The sequence below is a fragment of the Erpetoichthys calabaricus genome, chromosome 2 (assembly GCF_900747795.2).
Source record: "Erpetoichthys calabaricus chromosome 2, fErpCal1.3, whole genome shotgun sequence".
NCBI classification, from domain to species: domain Eukaryota; kingdom Metazoa; phylum Chordata; class Cladistia; order Polypteriformes; family Polypteridae; genus Erpetoichthys; species Erpetoichthys calabaricus.
In genome coordinates, this window is record NC_041395.2 from 346628216 (window position 1) to 346651770 (window position 23555).

Genomic DNA, 23555 nt, shown 5'->3' on the forward strand with positions numbered 1-23555 from the left:
CAGGAGAGGACCACTGAATATACGAACTAATTAAAAGGGGCAACCTCAGCTATGAGGGGCACGCTGGACCCCTCAGAGGTAGTAGTGGAGAAGAGAAGGAAGACAAAAAGGAGAGACATTATGAACAATGCTGCACATCTTCACCATGAAACAGAACTTGAAGTTAGGGGGTCAGCAATACGTCTGTATAGCGCCTTACTGGGACTGCCAAGCCAGAATTTCTCTTTCTTTTTAGTCGTTCTAGTGTGTGTATATTTATTTATCTACATCAGGGGTGGCCAACTCCAATTCTGGGGGGCCACGGTGGCTGCAGGTTTGCGTTCCACCCAGTTGTTTAATTAGAAGCCAATCCTCCCCAGCTGAAGATCTTATTTAAGTTCCTGGTTTGTCTGAACTCTGCTGTGTCAGTTCATTCTCAGTTCAGAGATGATAATAATAATAAATGTGTCATCCGAGTGATTTGAAGCCTAAAACGGATTTTCAGTTCTTCACTTTCTCTTCAGTTTCCTTCTGAGTATTTAATTAAACCAAAAATTGACTGATGAATGCACACAGACAGAAATGGATGGAGACGAGCGAGATGTACAGCTGCTGGTTCCTTCGTCATTTGCATCTTATGGTTGCTAATAAGGAGCAGCTAAAACAAAGAATACAGCCGTTTAAGGAATTATTAAATAAGCAATTCAGGGATCCAAATCTTAACAAGTGAAGCAATGTCACTATGGCAGTATAAGTGCTTCATCAGCAATGAATGATTTCTCATGAAGCAACAGGGTTGGAATAAAAACCTGAAGCCACTGTGGCCAAACCGGGACCACCAATGTTGCTCAACCCTGATTTAAAGGGTCAGAGTCTTAAATAGCAAATCACTTAAAAGAATTAGTAGCAAAAACTAGTCAACTAATTAAGAAAATGGTTAGAATGAAAACCTGTAGCCACTGTGGCACTCTGTGGTATACTCAATATACCGTGGCGGACCACCGGGGCCCTGGGAGAGAGTATTTTCATGACCATTTCTCCCCTGGACCAGCAGAGGGCAGCCCCCCTTGGCTTCCAACAGAGCGGAAGGTCAACCCTGCTGGGGCCCATGGACACCGCCGGGTGCCCTATAAAAGGAGCCAGTCGCCACCACTCAATGGCCCGAGTCAGGAGGAAGTGGACGAAGCTCGTGTGGAGGACTGGAGACAGAAGGACTGGCTGGAAGGGGGGACTGTGTTGCAGGTTTGTGGTGGACTGTCTTTTGTACATAAACCGTGTGCTGTGTGGACTAAACCTGTGTCCTGCCCATCTGTGTCGGGGTTAAGGCAGCCGTACGCGCCCTTGGGTGTCACAATACGTATGTATTTAAAGAGCTTCAGTATAAAGTCAAATACAGTCGAACCTCAGTTTGCGAGCATAATTCGTTCTGGAAACGTGCTCCTAGTCCAAAGCATTCGTATATCAAAGTGAATTTCCCCATAAGAAATAATGGAAACTCAGATGATTTGTTCCACAACCCAAAACTATTCATATAAAAATGATTAATACAAAATATAAAGTAAAAATACATAAAACAAATTAACCTGCACTATCTTTGAAAAGAATCATGGCTGGTATGAGTGAGTTTCTAAACTCTTGTGGGATTGCACCCAACGGGTGTATAAATAACCGCGCTGTTGACGTTTCAAGCTGAATAAAGCTGGTGTTGCTAAAGTACTGAGACTCAGCTTCGTGTTTTAGGGTGCAAGACGGGGACTCGCACGTCACAGCACACACACGAGCACACAATCACACACACGAGCGAGCGCACACACACACGTGCGCGAGCGCGCACACAGTCACAATGCTAATGCTGTAGTAAACAGTATACGCTCGTACGGATGTTGTCTGTATGAGAGACACGCCGACTCAGATGGAGAATAGGAGATGATTACCCACAATCCCGCAGCGAGAGAGAGAGAAGAACCATCAGCTCAGTTGTGATCACATGACGCTCAGCAGACAAAGTGTATACAGTACATACTACTCGTACTGCAAGACCTCGCTCGTTTATCAAGTCAAAATTTATTCAAAATTTTTGCTCGTCTTGCAAAACACTCGTAAACCAAGTTACTCGCAAACCGAGGTTCCACTGTATCCCCTGGGGAGAAATAAAGTTCTACTATCTATCTGTTCATAAACCCCAAGGATGATGGCCAAAGAAACAGTGGCTCGACCGGCTCAAGAAGATAGGTGATACATCAACGCCACCTCCAGGGAGACGCTCAGGGCTGAGCCAACAGGAGGCAGAAGTGCAGAACCGCAGACCCTGTAACTGTGCAGGACAAATTCTAGTAAAATATTACTACACTCGAGTAGATGTTAATCGGGGAGAAATGAGGTGAACGTGATTGGCAGGCTATTCTAATGGTCTACTCTCCGGTCGTCGTCGTTGTAGAGGGCAATGCCCATACTGACATAACTGAGGGAAACCATAAAAGACTGACAATGAAAATAAGCGCAGATTTAAATTTATTCACACAGCAGATGCTTATATCCAAAGGAACTTACAAATGAGGTTGACAAAATCGAGGAAATAATCTGGGGACCAAAACACATAAAAGTTGATATCTGGAAGCTCCTCCCAGGCACCCCTGCTGGCACTGTTAACACCACGCCCATAACTTCGACCAGAACGCACGTTGACATCCTAAAGTCACCACCTGCATGAATCCTAAGGCCACTTCATATGTAGTGACCACACATAATGGCTTCTGGCCACCTGACCCACAACCAGACAGGAGCATGTCGACTCCACACACGCACAGAGCTTGAATTCAAACTAAGGCCCAGACGCCGTGAGCAATCCGCTCTACAATGCTAGACAGCCATGCCACCCATGCCATGAAGCACAAGGTCAAATCAGCGAGCCACACAACCTTTCAGGAGGCTGACGAGTGCTGATGTGCTGCCCGTTACCACCATGGCACTTTCGGTGCACTTCATGAACTGCCAGTTGGCCACTAAAAGAAAACACAAAGCGGCTTATTAATTAACATGGATACCTCATGCTCTCGATGCCGGGAAATGCCAGGACTTCTCCCTAAAGATCAGAGTGAAAACAAAACTCGACAAAGCCTCCTGAAAGCAGGATACAGCGCACGGCTTAACTCCTCAATAAAAACCGTGACGCCTGAGGCAAGCGTGCGCAGCCATCGTTTATTATGATGCTCACTTAATTCTTCATTAGTGCAACTCTACCAAATACAGAAGGGGATTTCACCAGGGGGATGAAGTGCGGAGCGGAGGCTGCAACGCCTTGACATGCTCTATGGACTGGGCAGTTGTCTAAAGTCTCTTTAGCCACATCCAGGAGGGCAGGATTGCCTCCCTTTAGCTGTCAACACCCATCCCCACACAGATCTCCTTTAAAAGACCGGTCAGTGCACTTTAGAACAATCTAGACAAGCACAGGCCGTTCAGTCCAACAGAGCTCGCCAGTCCTGTTCAGTTAATTCCTATAAAAGAACATCAAGTTGAGTTTTGAAGGTTCCTAAAGTCCTCCTGTCCACTGCACTACTTGGTCATTTATGCAAGGGTCTGTGGTTCCTAATGTTTTACAAAATTTACCCTTAATCAGTTTCCAATTGTGCCCCTGTGTTCTCAAACTCGTTTTAAAGTCACCGTCTCGCTCCACTAGACTAATTCCCTTCATTATTTTAAACACTTCAGTCAGGTCTCCTCTTCATCTTCTTTTGTTTAAACTGTAAAGGCTCAGCTCTTTTAATCTTTCCTCATAACTCATCCCTTGTAGGCCTCTAATCAGTCCAGTTGCTCTTCTCTGGACCTTCTCTAGTGCTGCTATCTCCTTTTTGTAGCCTGAGACCAAAACTGCAGACAGGACTCCAGATGAGTCCTCACTAGTGTGTTATAAAGCTTGAGCAGAACCTCCTGTGACTTGTACTCCACACATCAAGGCGCTATATAAACCTGACATGTTGTTAGCCTTCTTAATGGCTTCTGAACAGTGTCGGAAAGTCGATAGCTTAGAGTCCACTACGACTCCTAAATCCTTCTCATAAGCCGGACTCTCGATTTTCAGACCTCACATTGTGTATTCAGACCTAACAAGACCTAACCTTAATGCCATTGTTAATCTCAAATCTTTTAATGTTTCTTCATAACTCATCCCCTGTAGCTCTAAATCAGTCGAGCTGCTCTTCCCTGGACCTTCTCCAGTGTTCCTATGTCCTTTTTATAGCCTGGAGACCAAAACTGCACACAGTTCTCCAGATGAGGCCTTACCAGTGTGTTATAAATCCTGAGCAGAACCTCCTGTGACTTGTACTCCACACATCAAGGCGCTATATAACCTGACACTCTGTGAGCATTCCTTAATGGCTTCTGATCACCATCTAATAGTCGATAGCTTACAGTCCACTATGACTCCTAAATCCTTCCCATAAGGTGGACTTTTCATTTTCAGAGCCCCTCACTTCAGCTTCATTGTTAGACAGGCCTATAATAAGGACAGGGTGCAGTTTTAGGTGTTCAGGTAGTGGAGCCCTCTAGTGGCTAAGACATGTCCACAGACTCCCTTTGGGATTCTGTGCAGACCCAGCAAGCACCCTGTTGTCCACGTGTAAACACACTATACTTTAGTTTAGTACTGCGGTGGGCTGGCGCCCTGCCTTGGGTTTGTTCCCTGCCTTGCACCCTGTGTTGGCTGGGATTGGCTCCAGCAGACCCCCTGTGACCCTGTAGTTAGGATATAGCAGGTTGAATAATGGATGGATGTTCTATTGAACCTTAAACCACGCACCACTGCAAGAAACATGGGGCGTTTACTGCTGTGCTCCTCTTTCACATCTCCAGGACCCTGATTTTAAATCCCAGCACAGATACTTTCCAGCAATATGAATGCTCACAGTTGTTCTCCAGTTTTCTTCCTACATCCCAAAAACAGGACTTCTGGGCGCCGCATCATGTGACAAGATCATTTATTTGAAGCGCTCCTATGTTTATTTGTTATTAATTATTAAGATTTGGCCTTGACCTTGTTATTATAAGTTATATATATTATATATACAGTGGGTATAGAAAAGAATCCCCCCCTTGGAAATATTCCCATTTTATTTGCTTTACAGCCTTAAATGAAAACACACAAACAAATATTTTTCCCAGCTTTACTTACTCAATGCAATCTCTAACATCCAAGTGAAAGATATCACAGCTACAGCTCAGAAGAATTTAAAAAAATCAAAAACAAGAAATCCTGAGATTAATAAAGGACCCCCACCCCAAACTCCATCAGGTGTCACTGCCCACCATTTCCATTACAGTTACTGGCTTCCTTCCACCTGTGCTCAGTTGTAATGAGTGTGATTAGTGAAGCTGTTCCTGGAGCGTTCATTCCCTTCCTTGGCAGTGCCACTGACAGCAAACAACTGACTGTGGGTGGCCAGTCACTTTCAAAATATCTCAGGGATAGAGTTGTGGACGGACATAAGGCAGGAGATGGAGACAAAAACATCTCAATGGCTTTATCAATTCCAAGAAGCTCAGTAAAGTCCATCATAAAGAAGTGTTTGGTACTACTAGGACCCCCTCCAAACTGGATGGAAGAGCAAAGAGGAAACTGGTAAGAGAGGCTACCAAGAGGCCAATGGCCACTTTGAAGGAGTTACAGGCACAGAGTGGTCATTAATGGTGTGCATGTGACAACAATTTGACAAGCACTCCACCATCATGGCTTGTTCATGAGGGTCGCACTTCTCAAGAAAGGCCACATTAATGCTCATTTGAGCTTTGCCAGAATGCACCTTGAAGATTCTGATGCCAAGTGGAAAAAGGTCTTCTGGTCAGATGAGACCAAAATCAAACTATTTGGCCTCAATACCAAACGGTACACCAAGGCAGCTCACCATCCACAACACACCATACCCACAGTAAAGCATGGAGGGGGCAGCATCCTGTTGTGGGGGGCCTAGGGCTCTCATTAGGGTAGAAGGAAAAATGGATGGGGCAAAATCCCATCAAATTCTTCAGGAAAACCTGCTACCCTCTGCCAGAAAGTTGAAGATGGGCAGAATGTTCACCTCTCAACACGACAACAACACGAAGCACACAGCAAAACTGACCACACGGTGGCTGAAGGAGAAAAAAGTGAATGTCCTGTAGTGGCCAATCAGACCTAGAGACCTAAATCACAGTAAAATCTGTGGAAAGATCTGAAGACAGCAGACCACCAACACTTACCATCTGATGTGACCGAACTTGAACAGTTAAACTGTAAAGAAGAGTGGGGGGCAAATATTGAGGGGGCTCAATGTAGGAGTGCAAAGCTGATAGAGAAGTAGCCCAACAGACTCAAGGGGGAGTCAACAAAATGAAATTGACATGGGGGGTGGGGGGGAGGGTCCTTTATTAATCTCAGCATTTCTTGTTTTTGATTTTTTATAATTTTTCTGAACTGGAGCTGTGATATCTGTCACTTGGATGTTAGAGGTGATATTGAGTAAGTAAAGCTGGGAAGAAATATCAGTGTGTGTGTTTACATTTAAGGCTGTAAAGCAAAAAGAAAATGGGAATTTTTCAAAGGGGGGATTTTTTTGTATACCCACTGTATGTGTGTATATATATATACACATAATTATTTATTCATTCTGCTGGACAGCCAGGGTCCATGCCCGGCTGGGACGCCTCCACACCTGGAGGACCGGGGGAGCAAGCATGGCCAGAGCGTTATCTCCCCCAGAGCAACCAGGCGGGGTTCCCATACGCACATTTACAAAGTGATGCTGGCTAATGAATTGACGTTGCTTATAAATATATGTATGCCAGGTTTAATACATCGGATTTGTTTTTGGCACATACACTTTCTTCTTTTTTGACGTATGCACATTTTCACACTCAAATCCACATCAAGATTTATTAATGAGACGCCAGGTCCTTTTGGAAGGAGTGACATGCTAAAGCAGGCTGACCAACAGCAACACGACAAAGAAGCAGGCAGGGCAGTAGGCAGCCCTGAGCTCAGCTCATCTGAAACAGACTCCCACTTTGGTCTTCACAGATAAGGGCGGAGTGGTGGCTCTGAGGCTGGGGGTCTGCACTGGTAATCGGATGGTTGCTGGTTCGAATCCCATAAATGCCAAAAGTGACTCCACTCCGTTGGGCCCTTGAGCAAACGTATGACGTTAATCTGCATCCAGCAACTGCATGTAGGCTCTCCAACCAGAATTGGCACTCCAGCCACCATTAAAAAAACCTCCCACTGTCCCAATCCATCTGAACTGGTGTGGTGCTGAGGTGTCACCCGTCGCACTCGGGTCCTAATCTGAGATCCTGAGTTGGTCTGTCATGTGGTGAGTTCGGCGATGTGCTGTATCAGCGCGTACTCCTAACCTCTCCTCTTTACAGACGTCCCCTCATGTGGTCTGTCCACAGTGGCAGGAATGTCACCTGTTATGCTTTACCCCTGTGTGTCTACCTGGAGCTGCAAACCACAAACTCTGCTTTTAATCAAATGTAATCTTGACCATCACTCTTCCCTGTCAGAATTTGTTCATTTGCAGTTACATCCCAATTAAATCTGAGCCTCTATGGTTCATGGGTCACTGTGCAGAGGTCGTTACTCGTTTGCATTTACCTCACCCAGTAAGTGACTTGTCTGAATAAAGCCAAAAAGTAACTAGAGATGTTAGAGGACTGTGACAAAAGCCTGGCCCATGTGCCCATCAGAAGGCTTACCTTTGAAAGAGAAAGGTGTAGTCTTCGTGGAGACGGGATTTCCACAAGCGGCCGTTCATCACTGGGCTTGACTGTCACCCTCTCCGCAGGCGTGTGAGGTCTCCGCGGTGATAGCACCTTGTGTGGCGGCCCAGGTGGGGGAATGTCCGACGGAGAGGGCGGCACAGAAAAGGACCGTGGAACCTCTAGGGTGGCCTTCAGGCCACTTGTATCAGTAAAGTCCGAAGCCGTCATGTACAAGGGGGCGGTGGGGCTGCCATGCTTGAACTGCTGCCTCTGCTGCCACTCATACAGCTGCCACACCGTACCTTCTTTATGGGCCTTTCTCTCTTCGTTGGACATCCGGAAGTGGCTGACCCGGTCGTGCGCATATTTGTAGTCACTTGGCAGCTCACGGGTGACGAGCTGAGGAGGAGGACTGCCAGATGGCTGTCGCCCGTTCTTTGGCAAGGTCTGGTAACTCTCGATATGAGCCTGGGTCAGGTTTGGAGGAGTTCTGCGGGACAACGTGGGCTCAGAATCCAGCTGGTGACTGGAAAGAAAATAAATAAATAAATTAGAGAAGGTGAAGTGAGAAAAAAAATACTTAGCCATCATCTCCCTGTTACACAAAATGTCAAGGAGGAACTGAAGTGCTGGGCTCTAACACAAGGGCAACATCAGTGCTTACAGTAAAGAAACACGGGGGGGGGGGTACAATGAACCGCCTGGAAAAGACGAGACCGCGACGAGTGGCTTACTGGAATAAACATTGAAATGCTACCCAAGACTCCCTGTGCCACTCCGAGAAAGTCTCCTCACAGGCCACAAAACCAACGGAAAGTCAACCCAAAGAAGAGACGGATGGCCACATGCACTAAAAACTACATTTTAATAAATGCTGTTCCCCTAAAAAACAAGAAGAGGAGAAATTAAAACCAAACCATCAGTTCAGTGGGTTAAACCCTTCCTGCATCGAGACCGAAACAGTTTGATGATGCGGAACGCGAGCAACGCAGTGAAGACAGTGGCCACACCGGGACTAAGGGCTACAAGCTCTGGTGTTACCAACAGCCAAGGCTGTGCGTAAAGGAAGAGACGGGTGGAGGAGTCCAGATGGGAGAGCCGCACCGGGACAGCATCATGGGACAGCCGGGTGGTCAACCTACTGAATGATGGATGATGTAAGGCTGAGCTACAATGGACACAATTAAATCGATGTAATCGACTAAAAACTTCAATCAAATGATATTTTCATAATCGACTGGTGACCCCTGCCCCCACCTACACATTGCGTGACAGCAACGCTCTGTACTGTCTGAGTGGGTGAATCGTCGTCCAGAACCAAACACGAGGGCCGCACCACAGTCGGCAGTGCAGAAAGCAACTGAGCAGTTTCACGCTGAATTATTTCATGATTTACGGCTGCATACCGATTAGTACATGAGTTACCCGTCTCCACAATACGATTTATACTTCTCATCAGTTATTTAGCGGCTTTATGCCACACACATGTAGCAGCTACATTCACGATGTCTTTGAACAGCTCAATTTTAAATAAGTACTTGGAAACGGAGTACTGGACTGGATCTGTCGTAACAAAGAACCCAAAAGTCTAATCATTGGGTCTTGTTACATCAAGTTGTGTTAATACAGTGAGGTCCATAAATATTTGGACAGAGACCATTTTTTTCTCATTTTGGTTCTGTACATCACCACAATGAATTTGAAATGAAACAACTCCGATGCAGTTGAAGTGCAGACTTTCAGCTTTAATTCAGTGGGGTGAACAAAACGATTACATAAAAATGTGAGGCAACTAAAGCATTTTTTGAACACAATCCCTTCATTTCAGGGGCTCAAAAGTAATTGGACAATTGACTCAAAGGCTATTTCATGGGCAGGTGTGGACAAGTCCATCGTTATGTCCTTATCAATTAAGCAGATAAAAGGCCTGGAGTTGATTTGAGGTGTGGTGCTTGCATGTGGAAGATTTTGCTGTGAACAGACAACATGCGGTCAAAGGAGCTCTCCATGCAGGTGAAAGAAGCCATCCTTAAGCTGCGAAAACAGAAAAAACCCATCTGAGAAATTGCTCCAATATTACGAGTGGCAAAATCTACAGTTTGGTACATCCTGAGAAAGAAAGCAAGCACTGGTGAACTCAGCAACGCAAAAAGACCTGGACGTCCACGGAAGACAACAGTGGTGGATGATTGCAGAATCATTTCCATGGTGAAGAGAAACCCCTTCACAACAACCAACCAAGTGAACAACACTCTCCAGGGGGTAGGCGGGTGTATCGATATCCAAGTCTACCATAAAGAGAAGACTGCATGAAAGTAAATCCAGAGGGTGCACTGCAAGGTGCAAGCCACTCATTAGCCTCAAGAATAGAAAGGCTAGATTGGACTTTGCTAAAGAACATCTAAAAAAGCCAGCACAGTTCTGGAAAAACATTCTTTGGACAGATGAAACCAAGATCAACCTCTACCAGAATGATGGCAAGAAAAAAGTATGGAGAAGGCGTGGAACAGCTCATTATCCAAAGCATAGCACATCATCTATAAAACACGGTGGAGGGAGGCAGTGTGATGGCTGCCAGTGGCACTGGGACACTCGTGTTTATTGATGATGTGACGCAGGACAGAATTCTGAGGTGTTCAGAGACATACTGTCTGCTCAAATCCAGCTAAATACAGCAGTCAGATTGATTCATGATACAGATGGACAATGACCCAAAACATACAGCCAAAGCAACCCAGGAGTTTATTAAAGCAAAGAAGTGGAAAATTCTTGAATGGCCAAGTCAGTCACCTGATCTTAACCTAACTGAGCAGGCATTTCACTTGTTGAAGACTAAACTTCAGACAGAAAGGCCCACAAACAAACAGCAACTGAAAGTAAAGGCCTGGCAGAGCATTAAAAAGGAGGAAACCCAACATCTGGTGATGTCCAGGAGTTCAAGACTTCAGGCTGTCATTGCCAGCAGAGGGTTTTCAACCAAGTATTAGAAATGAACATTTGATTTCCAGTTCTTTAATTTGTCCAATTACTTTTGAGCCCCTGAAATGAAGGGATTGTGTTCAAAAAATGCTTTAGTTGCCTCACATTTTTATGAAATCATTTTGTTCACCCCACTGAATTAAAGCTGAAAGTCTGCACTTCAACTGCATTGGAGTTATTTGAACCAAAATTAGAATGAAGTGGTCTCTGTCCAAATATTGATGGACCTAACTGTAAGTCCATTACTAATCAAAAATTAAATAATCTGTTTTACTTTTAGGCATTTTTGACAGATCTTTTATGGTTAACAGTGTTGTCTTCTCATTGGAGTTATTAGAGTTGTGTTTTATTTCATATCCTGATGTTTTCAAATTCTACATAATATAACATGATTCGATATTTAAATACACCTCAGGGTCAGCCGCCTGCTTGAATTATTTGGCCAAAATGAATCATTAAGTGATAAAACAGCTGACAGAATAATCGTTCACAAAACAGTCATCTGTGGCAGGCCTAGGATGAGCAGAGCACTTGTGTCCGATATCGAGATGACCGCTTCACTCCTTGGCCTCCATTTAATTTCCTGCTCTCTTGGAAATTCTCAGGCCTGGTCACTGGGCAGTAGGCCTGTGGAGTCTGCAGTGAACACTATGGGCTCAGGGATCTTCTGACGGACTGAAGCACAACAATTCTCAGCCACCACTCTGCTAATCCTCCAGATGTCTCCCATCATACATCAGATCAGTACCATAAGTGACGGAATCTGCACACCCACCGGCAGGAACACGGACAGAAGAGCAGAGATGTCAGATGTAAGCACAGACAGCTAACTAAGCACTCACCTTGGGTAGGCTTGTACTTACTACTTTTCTCCACTAGATGGAGCCCTCAACTAAGGCTGGCAAGCACGGGCCCGCAGGGGTCTGGCATCAACACAGCCAGACTGAGAGGAATTTGGGGAATGAGGAAGGAAACAAAGGCTTGGTGATTTTAGACAAATGGCTGGTTGCGCTACACTTTGCAGAACTTGAAGGTGTAAATGCACAGAGCAGCCCAAGAGGTCACTGGTCAGGCCTGAGTACAGCCAACCCCACTCTGACTCTAAAGTGCCACCTCAGGGGTGAGCTTCATGTCTGGCCCAGCATGCCTCCCTTCTTCTCCATTATTCCAAATCCATGGTGAGCTGGCAGGCAGGTTGGAATTTGCTGAGTTTTACTGTCTAAGCCATTCATTTTAAGGCTCTTGTACTGTAGAGATATAAATACCACCAGAAAGGTTACAAAAAAAAAACAATTAAAAGGTGTGCGGTTGATGACAATAAACATAAAACAAACAGTCTTAAAGTATGGTCTTAAAGTATAAAGTTTCACATTATTACCTCTGAGGGAAATTTGTTTGTTTCAGGAAGGCAAAGCCAAATTTCAAATTTCAGTGATGTTAAAAGGGGCATCCAGCAGGGGGCAGTGTTGGGGACGCCTCTCTTTTTAATGTACAAATACAATCGGGACACAAACAGAATCAATACACTGGTTTGTTGTTGTCGGGGTCAACATCCGGAGCACATACCTGACACCAAACTGCCCACAGCACCCCCTTGAAACCGAGATGGGCACAGCAGGGAATGAGAGATCAACATCCAGGTTCAAACAGCCAAAGTGCAAGGTGTGCAGGATTATTACAAATCAGTCCAAATAAAGTGCAGGGCAGATGTAAGTCATCAGTAAATCAAAAATCGGCACTCTTGTGAAGAGTAAAAATGAACAATAAAATACTCACGAAATGAAACATCCTAAGACTTCAGGTTGGGCTCCTCAGTAAGTTTACTGCAGCTTTCTCTCTCATTGTCTCCCCAGCTCACCCAAAGTGGGCCTTCCCTGCCAGAAGCGATACCAACAGGTACAGTCATCGGACTACCGCCCCTTCACCTTCCTATACGCTACATGACACTTCGGGGATCCATGAAAGGGTCAACCCAAGACCCCACTTGTACAAAACTGTTTAGCGAGGACACCATTCCAGTCTCTCACCCCCCCCATATTGCTTTTCGACTACTGGAGGATGAAGGTGCATAATTACACACCTTGGAGTGTTAATGAGGAATGAGGGCAAACCCTAAACATCTGCAGGTGAACGCATGAACGGTCAGATCACCTCATCAACACCCCAGAGCGGCTCCACAATGCTGCCACACGCCCGGACCCAAAGCGTGCCCACACTGAATAAACCACTTGTGTCGCTCGCCATGGAGATCACTTCATGACAGCTGTGAAGAGAATACCAAGTGAGGAGGACGGGAAGACAATGGAGAATCAGCTGAACTGCTACAGGGGGGGACGTGGCTTTGTCACCCTCAACTGTCTGGGCTGCACTGTGTGAGATAAGCCAAATAAAAGACAAGAGTCACGGACAGATGAATTGAATTGTACTGGTTTGACCAGTCAATGTGACACTGTATTGTAATTCTGGGAAGGTTACCCGTTACTGCAAACGCCAATGTGAGAGGTAGGCCCGTGAGTGAGGAGTCCATATGTATGAAAACTCACCAAAAAGATGTCTGCCTTAAAATCATTGGAGTGCTTTGGGTCTGAAACTGAAAGGGGTCATCTGATTGGCTCCCACGTACAGGTACGAGCCTCCAGCATGGACGGTTTTATACAGCAGGATTTCGTTACTCAGGAATGAGTCAACATGGGTGTCTGAACTGAGAAAATCAAAACTTGTGATATCATTGACTTTCTAAAGGTGCACAACAATATGCCTTTGGAAATTCACAGGTCTAAATTAAATTGAAAAAATAAAATAACCATTATACAGCGGGGAAAATAAGTATTGAATGCATCAACGTTGATCTCAGTAAATATATTTCTAATGGGGCTATCAACATGAAATCTTCAGCAGATGTCGGTAACAGCCCAGTTTCTGTTTTAGTTGTGTGTTCAACATTTCTTGCCTCACATTTCCTGTCGTCCTACACTTACCGAGATCGTTGCAGACACGGGACACACATGAAATGCATGTGTTCCAAATAACGCTATATTATTTACCCTGTACAATTCCAGACACCTCACTCCCAGATAAACAGATTTTGCCTCCGACTTTAGCTGCTGGGATAGTAGGCTGCCCGCTGCCCATGCTGATCGACACATTTGCAAAACTAAGACGCTGCTGACAAGGTGCGAAAGAATTTACGGTGGTATGGCATTACGACTTTTTTCATTGGCTTCAGGGATTCAAGTGTTAAACGTTTAAAATGCTGACTAGGTGGGAAGAGTTTCAAAAGGGGTGTTTAGGTGAATGATATTAGACAGAATGCAGTAAATTAAGCCACTGGCCTAGTGTACGGGTCCAGGAGAAGCTGGCAGAAGCAGGGGGAGCAGACAGTGGTAAATGCAAACAGGGGAATCATCTTCACCTTTTAGGCTGATGGACCAATCACTTAGTTAACAATGGTCAAAAACAAAAGTGGACTTGCCTTCGACTGTCTCCTTTTTGTACCTTCACCCAGTGCTCCACCTGTACCAGGTTGCTTTTTCTCTGCACCTGTTTCTCCACATTCGTTCTTGGCACAAGACCCCGTTTGTAGATGCCCCCGCTGCTGCCGTTTTGTTGTCCTGATGAGGAGGGTCCATTTCGCTGAAGGGGATGTGCCTGAGAAGAGTCGCCAAACGGCCCGTTGCCTTCAACTGCGACCACAGAAGGCTTGACTTTGCTCTTGTTTTCCAGGATGTCCTTCCGGCAGACATAGCGCTCGTCCTCCTGCCTCTCTTTCTTGATCTGCTCATTCTTCCTGCCGTCTCTGTGGGTCCGTTCCATGCTTGCGCTCTTCTTGTGTGAATTCATATGGTTGCTTTGGGGAACAGCTTGCCTCTCCTCTTTCTCCAGCTCTCTGCATAGTAAAAGAGAAAAAAAGGCGACTGAAGTTCTCAGCTACCAGCACAGAACTCTAAGTGTAAAACTCGACAGTTTTAACAGTCCTGTCCACTGACCCCTAGGGGGTACTCAGGTTAAAGTCACCTGACCAGCACCTCCTACAACGTGAACAATCAAGAAATGGGAGCAGGTAATTCGACCTAAGCGCAGTAGGAGAGCCTTCATGGATTTCGTCAGTGAATACTTCAACCTGTTATTTTCCCCATGTGTGACCTGTAAAGGTCATCGCAGCAACCCGGACACAACCACAGTGATGCAAGTCCCGGGTTCAAAGACAAGGTTTATTCACACTAATACCTTACAAAAGCTTTTCAAAGACAGCAGAAACTCAAGTACTCTCTTCTCTTTCTCCTTCATCCACCCGACTCCAACTTGCCCAGATGAGGCAGAGCCATCTCCTTTATACAGGACCTGGGAAAGCTTCAGATGCAATGACACCGTCTGTTAGACGCACCACTGGGTCAAACAGAAGTCCCATGAAGTAGGGACCATTAAACCCTGCAGTGCTCCCTTGACGGCACCCACAGAACCCAATAGTACTGCTACATGTTACTACAGTTCCCAGCATGCCCTGTAGGTATCCATATTGGTGCCCTAACCCAATGGGACCATTAAACTCTGCAGTACCCCCTTGACGGCACCCACAGAACCCAATAGTACTGCTACACGTTACTACAGTTCCCAGCATACCCTGTAGGTATCCATATTGGTGCCCTAACCCAATGGGACCATTAAACCCTGCAGTACCACCTTGATGGCACCTGCAGAACCCAATAGGACTGCTACATGGTACTACAGTTCCCAGCATGCCATGTAGGTATCCATATAGGTGCCCTAACCCAGGGATGCTGCCCTCTTGTGTGTGAGGGAAATACACTGCCCAGGTATGCTGCCTTCCCCTGTCCCTTCATTATACTGGCCTCCCAGCCACTTAAGGATCCTTAATCAATTCCTTCTAGAAAACAAACATATCCATGTCTAGGCTGCGCCAACGGACCACCCTGCCCATTTGTTGGGCCGGCATTCCCAGCTAAGTAAGGAACCTTAAATCACCCCAGCTGGAACGCCCGACCATGCTTGCCGTTTTCTTGCAGAATGGAAATAATGGGAGTTTCTGATAGAACAGGCATAGCCTAACACTGGACAACAGCAAATAAAAGTCCATGAAAAATACTAAAATATTACATAATCCACATGTCAAGTTATCCAGTCATTTGCTCACAACAGACCGAGAGAACTTACTTGTCCTAATCTTGAATGGTAACACACCTTTACTGTACAGCCATGACATTTAACCTTTAACAACAAGCCAAGCTCTGAACTTACCAGGGGTCTTGCCTTTCTGCTTTGCACTTGTCTGACATACCACATAAAATACATAAAATGAGAGTCAAGGGTCTGTGATTTGCAGATCTGCCTATTTGCAGGTTTGTCATCGATAATCAAATGGAAATTATTTTGTGAGTTTCTGAATTGTTGTGGAAAACTGCAGATGATGCTGTAGCAGCACTACTTAAATGGACTGCAAATCCCAGCAGTCCCGCGAGTACTATGCTATTGGGCAGCTTTGATGGCTGCCAGGAGTATAGCTGGGTGAAACATGAGGGCACTGCGTTTAAAAGTGAGCCATAAGAAGCCATCAGGATCTCGGTCGGTGGTGTCTTTCCGTTTCGACGGCTTGACTGCACAGTTGGATTACAATCACACCCACTGGGCTACAGCTTTTCCTGGATTTACGTTCTTGTCCGGTGCCCACTTGTTTGAGTGATTTCATCTGAGCTGGAAAATGTCTGCATCTGGAAAGCGCTCCCAACTTCTAAAATCTTCACTTATATTGGCATCACGGTAGGAGAAAACTTCACATAACCTTCAGGAGGCTGTTAACTGGGGGTTTTATTTCATAACTGTACCACCATCATCATCTGCAACACTGGACTGTGTCCCACGCGTTTATCATTTTGTGCCTAGTGCTTCTAGGATTTCTTTTGTATCTAATTGTAATTATTTTTATTGATTCCTACCATAAATTGACACACAAACTTATTTTTAAGTTAAATTTTGTATAAAGTTACAGTTTACTAAAGATCAGCGGAACTAAGCATGGAGGATGTCACACATCTTTGTCTCAGCAGCCAGCCTCACACACGTGATTTGCTTGCGAATTGATCGTTCTATTACATGTTTCTCACACAAACTATACAGGAATCATGGGGCCCAAAACATAATCATTTTTTTTCCATTAGCAGGGGGCCTGTGCCCCTAAACTGCCGCAAATCACAAGGGATAACTGTGCATATGTTTGAATCAAGTTTTTAAGTTTTGTATGTGAAATATAGCATGCCCAATAGTGTGGCCCACATGAACCACCACACGTGGGCAGCAGTCCTCAAAAACTGAAACCTGAAGAGCCAATGGCGAGGTCACTGCTCACTCTTACAGAACTTAACCTAAAAGATGGCAGGCTGCTGAATCACATACAGTAAAATGCACACATCTTGGCATTGACTGACTTCACATGGCGTCACTCTCGCCACTCCTGCCTACATCACCTGAAAGGAAGTTATTAAAGTAGCTGGAGCAGAGCAGGAGAAAACAGCCAGAGGATGAAGAGAAGAGGGCTGGGGGGGTTACTGACCTCTTCAGAGGGTTGCTTTGCATAAGAGCCGCTTGATTCATGGCGCGGATCCAGCCATTCATGTCTTCCTGCGTGTCGGCACTGAAGTAGTACGTTCGCATTCCAGAATGTTCTGCCTGGGAGCCAATGACTGAATTCTTATTATAAATGTAGGAGCGCATTCCAGTGTGAGTGGCCTGTAAGAGGAAAAGAAAAGGAGGGCAAATCAGACAAGTGACACAACAACAAGAGACACAGGGCACAGCTGGAAACTGAAGGTTTGATTTTGTACAAATGTCAGGAAGTGCATCTTCACACACGGAACTACAGGCACATGGAATGAGTTACCAAGCAGTGTGGCAGACAGGGGGGACATTAACAACTTGACCTGATGTTGTTTTGGAGGAGCTGGGTGGGTAGGATTGGTGAGCTTTGCTGGGCAGAATGGGATGTTGTTGTCAAACCTTTTCTCACATTCTAATGCTTACTGCCTTTGTCCTCGTCCATGCCCAAGATGACTGGCAAGAAACACAAGAAACCAGAACAAGTTGTGGACACTAGGGGTCACTGTTGCCCCTTAAGCCCATCAGACAGACACGCAGGACACCAGGTAAAGGCACGAAGAAGTATTCTTTAATACTTATCGTCTTATAACAGTGCCCTCCAAGCACCACAGCCACAATAAACAGGCACACAATACAAAAAGCACAATTATAATCACTATTCTCTCATTCTCTTCTCCTCCACACCTCCCAGCAAGCATTGTCTACATCCTCCTGACTCTGGCTCGCCTGCTGGGTGTTCCGCAGTCCTGTCTATATTGTCCGACCCGGAAGTGCTTCTGCTCTTCCGCCCACGTGACTTGCCAACACTTCCAGGTCAGATGGAGAAGTCAAGTTTTCCATCAGCCTGGAAGTACTTCTGGGCTTCCATCCTGGTGACTCAATAGTACTTCCAGGCTATGTAAAAAGTATGAGTCCCAAGGTCCTCTCACAGCATCCCCTGGCGGTGCCTACGGTACCCAGCAGGACTGTGACACCGAACTCCAAATCCCATGGTACCCTGCTAGAATCCGGGGCACCGCTATGTTGTACAGAGGCTGCCATCTAGTGTCTTGGGGAAGACAGTGTCCAAAAGTAGCTTCCTTTCCCCATCCTTTCATTCTCAGGGCATCCCGGCCGGGTTGAGTTGCCGGCCATCCATTACAAAGTACCGTATATCAGTTAAGACCTACATAGTGTCGTTAATCCCAACCCCAGGCACACTTCACCACCATTAATGCCAGCCTGTAAAGCAGCGTCAGACAGCTCAGTGTGGCCCTGACTACCAAGACAGGTCAAGCGTCATTAGACCCACCCAAGGGAGCACTTGTGCTCCACTAACTTCAGCTTTCAGACTGGCATCAGCACACCCCATTAAGCAGCATGGTGGATTTTTGCGTGTTGGCGAGAATTTCTCAAAGTCAACAGGCTTTTCACCCGTAACACCTCGACCCAGGGTGCAACTTTTAAAACTGTACCCTAAGTTCTGACTTAGACTGCAATGCCTATAAAAAAGTTCACCCCCTTGGAAGTTTTCACATTTTACTTTTCTACACCATTGAGTCACAAAGTATGGAGAGAGATGAGAAGAGTCAGGCTGAGAACATTGAGAATTGTCTGCAACTTAACATCAGCAAAACCGAGGAGCTGCTTATCGATTTTCAGCAAACCAAAGAGCTCCTGTTGTCTGGTCAGTACTGAGGGCGTGAATGTGGTCCACTCCTACAAGTACTTGGGGGTCCACATCAGTAACAGGCCGGACTGGTCTCATAACACAGAGGAAATGGAGAAGATCCCGGCAGGTTCTTGACTGAGGAGACTGCGTTCCTTTAATGTGGGACGTGACATCCTTGACACCTTCTACAACTCTGTCGGGGTCAGTGTGGTGGGCTGGGCTGGTGACATCCCTACAAGAGGGGTCCACCAAATCAGCAAGTTGATTAAAAGGACAAGCCGAGTCATGGGATACATCCTGGATCGTCTGGCAGTAGTAGAGAATGAAGGCAAAGCTGAGGTCCATTATGAACAATGCTGCACTTCCTCTCTCTGACACACAGGCAATGACTTAGTCTCAGCAGAGGGGTGTCAAGAAAAGCGATGGGGGCTCCTTTATACCAACGGCAATACATCTGTATGGCATCTCACGGGGACTGGCACTGCCACCTCAGAAGTTTGTCTTTTTAGATTTCTTCCTTTTTAGTCATTCTGGTATGTGGTCAGACTATAGTGTGCGATGGAAAATAGGACACAGACAAACCTCAGACCACCACAGTGACCCCAGCAAACTGGATGGGAAAACCCAAAGAAGACACACAGTAAATGCAGAGTAGTCTTTTCAGGCTGGGGTTCTGAACAGAAACTGGAACAAGATGGCAGATTTCTGGGTTACGAGTTCAAGTAGGGTCCAGGTGGAAGGACATGGAAGTGACATCAGAAATGGAGTGGCCATCAATCTCCGGTTCTGAAGCGGGAGCAGAAGTTATTAGTACACAGCATCAAAACCTGGTCGGGTGGGTAATTACCCTCACCAAAGCCCCTAAGCGGTCTCCTACATGCACACGCATGACAGTGTGTATACAGTGCATCCGGAAAGTCTTCACAGCGCATCACTTTTTCCACATTTTGTTATGTTACAGCCTTATTCCAGAATGGATTAAATTCATTTTTTTCCTCAGAATTCTACACACAACACCCCATAATGACAACATGAAAAAGGTTTACTTGAGGTTTTTGCAAATTTAATAAAAAAAAACAAAAAAAACTGAGAAATCCCATGTCCATAAGTATTCACAGCCTTTGCCATGAAGCTCACAATTGAGCTCAGGTGCATCCTGGTTCCCCTGATCATCCTTGAGATGTTTCTGCAGCTTCATTGGAGTCCACCTGTGGTAAATTCAGTTGACTGGACCTGATTTGGAAAGGCACACACCTGTCTATAGAAGGTCCCAGTTCATGTCAGAGCACAAACCAAGCATGAAGTCAAAGAAATTGTCTGTAGACCTCCGAGACAGGATTGTCTCCAGGCACAAATCTGGGGAAGGTTACAGAAAAATTTCTGCTGCTTTGAAGGTCCCAATGAGCACAGTGGCCTCCATCATCCGTAAGTGGAAGAAGTTCGAAACCACCAGGACTCTTCCTAGAGCTGGCTGGCCATCTAAACTGAGCGATTGGAGGAGAAGGGCCTTACTCAGGGAGGTGACCAAGAACCCGATGGTCACTCTGTCAGAGCTCCAGAGGTCCTCTGTGGAGAGAGGAGAACTTTCCAGAAGGACAACCATCTCTGCAGCAATCCACCAATCAGGCCTGTATGGTAGAGTGGCCAGACGGAAGCCACTCCTTAGTAAAAGGCACATGGCAGCCCGCCTGGAGTTTGCCAAAAGGCACCTGAAGGACTCTCAGACCATGAGAAAGAAAATTCTCTGGTCTGATGAGACAAAGATTGAACTCTTTGGTGTGAATGCCAGGCATCACATTTGGAGGAAACCAGGCACCGCTCATCACCAGGCCAATACCATCCCCACAGTGAAGCATGGTGGTGGCAGCATCACGCTGTGGGGAACTGGGAGACTAGTCAGGATAAAGGGAAAGAGGACTGCAGCAATGTACAGAGACATCCTGGATGAAAACCTGCTCCAGAGCGCTCTTGACCTCAGACTGGGGCGACGGTTCATCTTTCAGCAGGACAACGACCCTAAGCACACAGCCAAGATATCAAAGGAGTGGCTTCAGGACAACTCTGTGAATGTCCTTGAGTGGCCCAGCCAGAGCCCAGACTTGAATCTGATTGAACATCTCTGGAGAGATCTTAAAATGGCTGTGCACCGACGCTTCCCATCCAACCTGATGGAGCTTGAGAGGTGCTGCAAAGAGGAATGGGTGAAACTGGCCAAGGATAGGTGTGCCAAGCTTGTGGCATCATATTCAAAAAGACTTGAGGCTGGAATTGCTGCCAAAGGTGCATCGACAAAGTATTGAGCAAAGGCTGTGAATACTTATGTACATGGGATTTCTCAGTTTTTTTATTTTTAATAAATTTGCAAAAACCTCAAGTAAACTTTTTTCACGTTGTCATTATGGGGTGTTGTGTGTAGAATTCTGGGAAAAAATGAATTGAATCCATTTTGGAATAAGGCTGTGACATAAGAAAATGTGGAAAAAGTGATGAAGTGCTGTGAATACTTTCTGGATGCACTGTACTGTATATTGTCACACAAATGCACATCGGCAGGTTGCCTTCCAAGTTTTCCTGAGGTATGTAGTATCGCCCTAAAGCGAGGGGGGGAGGGGGGTGCTGTTGCCAACTTTGTCACCCATTTCTGCCTCCGCAGCTCAGAGAAAATGCCCACTGAGGACAATAAACCCCATCACGTCTGAGGGAGTTCCTATAAAGCTGCGTTTCCTCGGAGGAAAGCATCCAACTTGAACCAGGGCTAACCACAGAGACGACGCTCCTCCAATAAGAAACGAAGCACTCCATTGAGCAACGTTCTGTTTAAAGAGAGGGGCAACGGCGTGGGTTTGCAGTCCGTGACGCTGTTGAGCTTTACTTTACTTTCAAAGTAGAAGAATTAAAAGGGACAACTCAGTTGGTGTCCCAACATTTCTTTCTTGAACCCGGGTTTCGATACCGTGCAGCCACGTTGTATTACTTTGTCGCTCTTTTCTCTGTAAAAAGCCAAATGTCCTCCATTCCATCAATCTCTTCCTGAAGCACGCAGCATCTACTGTAAGAAATGAGTCATAAGCATATCATACAATGGAGTCTTTTCCTGAACTTTTGTCAGCACAATTCTGTAGGCGGCTGCTCGGTGCACTGGCAGTAATCGCCTAATTAAAAGGAAAATTAAAGCGCACGCAACATGTAATCGGGCATCCACTTTACACTGGAGCTGCACGGCCACTCCGTCTGTCACGTCATCTCCATTGTAGACTCCAGCGGTGTGTCAACTCACCTCAACCCCCATCAGCTGAGCTGTTTCCAGGTTAGGGTGGGTGAAGTATCAAGTTATCGAGTTTAAAGACACATTCAGTAGAGAACAAGGGGGCACCGGAGCCAAAGTGTTTTGAGACTTGATGTCCTTCCCAATGCCAACCTCCTTTAGTTGCTTTTTATGACACGCAAGCGGGACGCTGACCTTGGTCTAACCCCAGATCACAGGGGTACAATTTGGTTGACAGATTCTGTGTGAGGGGTGGGAAAGAAGTGAGCTCATAGTAGCATACAAAGGGCAGGGTGGCCCAGTGGAGTGTGGGTCATATCAAGTGATCGAGTTTAAGGAACAGTTAATGAAGGTGGTGGCAGCACAAGAGAAAAGAACCAGAGATCAACTGAAAGTGAGCGAAAGGAGGCTTGGCTTTATGCCTATGAACCAAAAAGGAGATGTGAACTTTGTTAAAAGGGTATATGTAGGAAAAACCTCGGCATTCTGCATCTACAGATCTGGAGGAGGCATTTGACACAAGAGGTGGTGAAGTGAGTGCCGAGAAAGTCAGGTCTGGATGAATGATTAGTGACAACGGTGATGAGGAATCACAAACGGCGGTCAGGACAGCAGAGGACGATAATGAAAGTTGGGCTGCACCCGTGATCTGCTCCGAGTTCAATTTCCAGGGATCTCCACTAAAAAAGTAAATAAATCGGCATCTCTTCGACGGTGTGAATCTTAGCGGCACCGGACCGTTACAAGTATATAATGTGTGAAGACTGAACTCCAAATATCATATAAACACTTTCACAAAAGTGCGCTTTTACTCATGAATATACAGTAATGAAAGAAAAAGAAATTGTTCAATTTACATGTTGCTGTCAATGTGTGAAAACTAAAACCCAAATATCAAATGGTATCATTCTACATTTACCCAGATTGTTGTAGACACGGAACACACATTAAAATGTATGAATTCCAAATAATGATTTATTATTTTCCAATATAATTCCAGACACCTCACTCCCAGATAAACAGATGTCAGCTGGGACAATTTTGTTTCGGACTTCAGCTGCCTCGGTGATTGACAAACTTGCAAAACAAAGGCGCTAATGAGGAGGTGCGAGAGAATGTATATACAGTGGTGTGAAAAACTATTTGCCCCCTTCCTGATTTCTTATTCTTTTGCATGTTTGTCACACAAAATGTTTCTGATCATCAAACACATTTAACCATTAGTCAAATATAACACAAGTAAACACAAAATGCAGTTTTTAAATGATGGTGTTTATTATTTAGGAAGAAAAAAAATCCAAACCTACATGGCCCTGTGTGAAAAAGTAATTGCCC

At 45.6% G+C, this 23555-nt stretch overlaps 1 protein-coding gene across 6 annotated transcripts in view; it reads right to left on the reverse strand.

Annotated features, from left to right (window-relative positions):
- Positions 1-23555, reverse strand: part of plekha7b (pleckstrin homology domain containing, family A member 7b) — a 377482-nt gene that overhangs the window by 89701 nt on the left and 264226 nt on the right. For all 6 annotated transcript variants that reach the window (XM_051923402.1, XM_051923401.1, XM_051923403.1 and 3 more), the window contains 3 exons: positions 17261-17436; positions 14168-14581; positions 7711-8242 (listed from right to left, as the gene is read on the reverse strand). In XM_051923402.1, the coding sequence (XP_051779362.1) occupies positions 7711-8242; positions 14168-14581; positions 17261-17436 (1122 nt within the window). The remainder of the gene's footprint in view (positions 1-7710; positions 8243-14167; positions 14582-17260; positions 17437-23555) is intronic.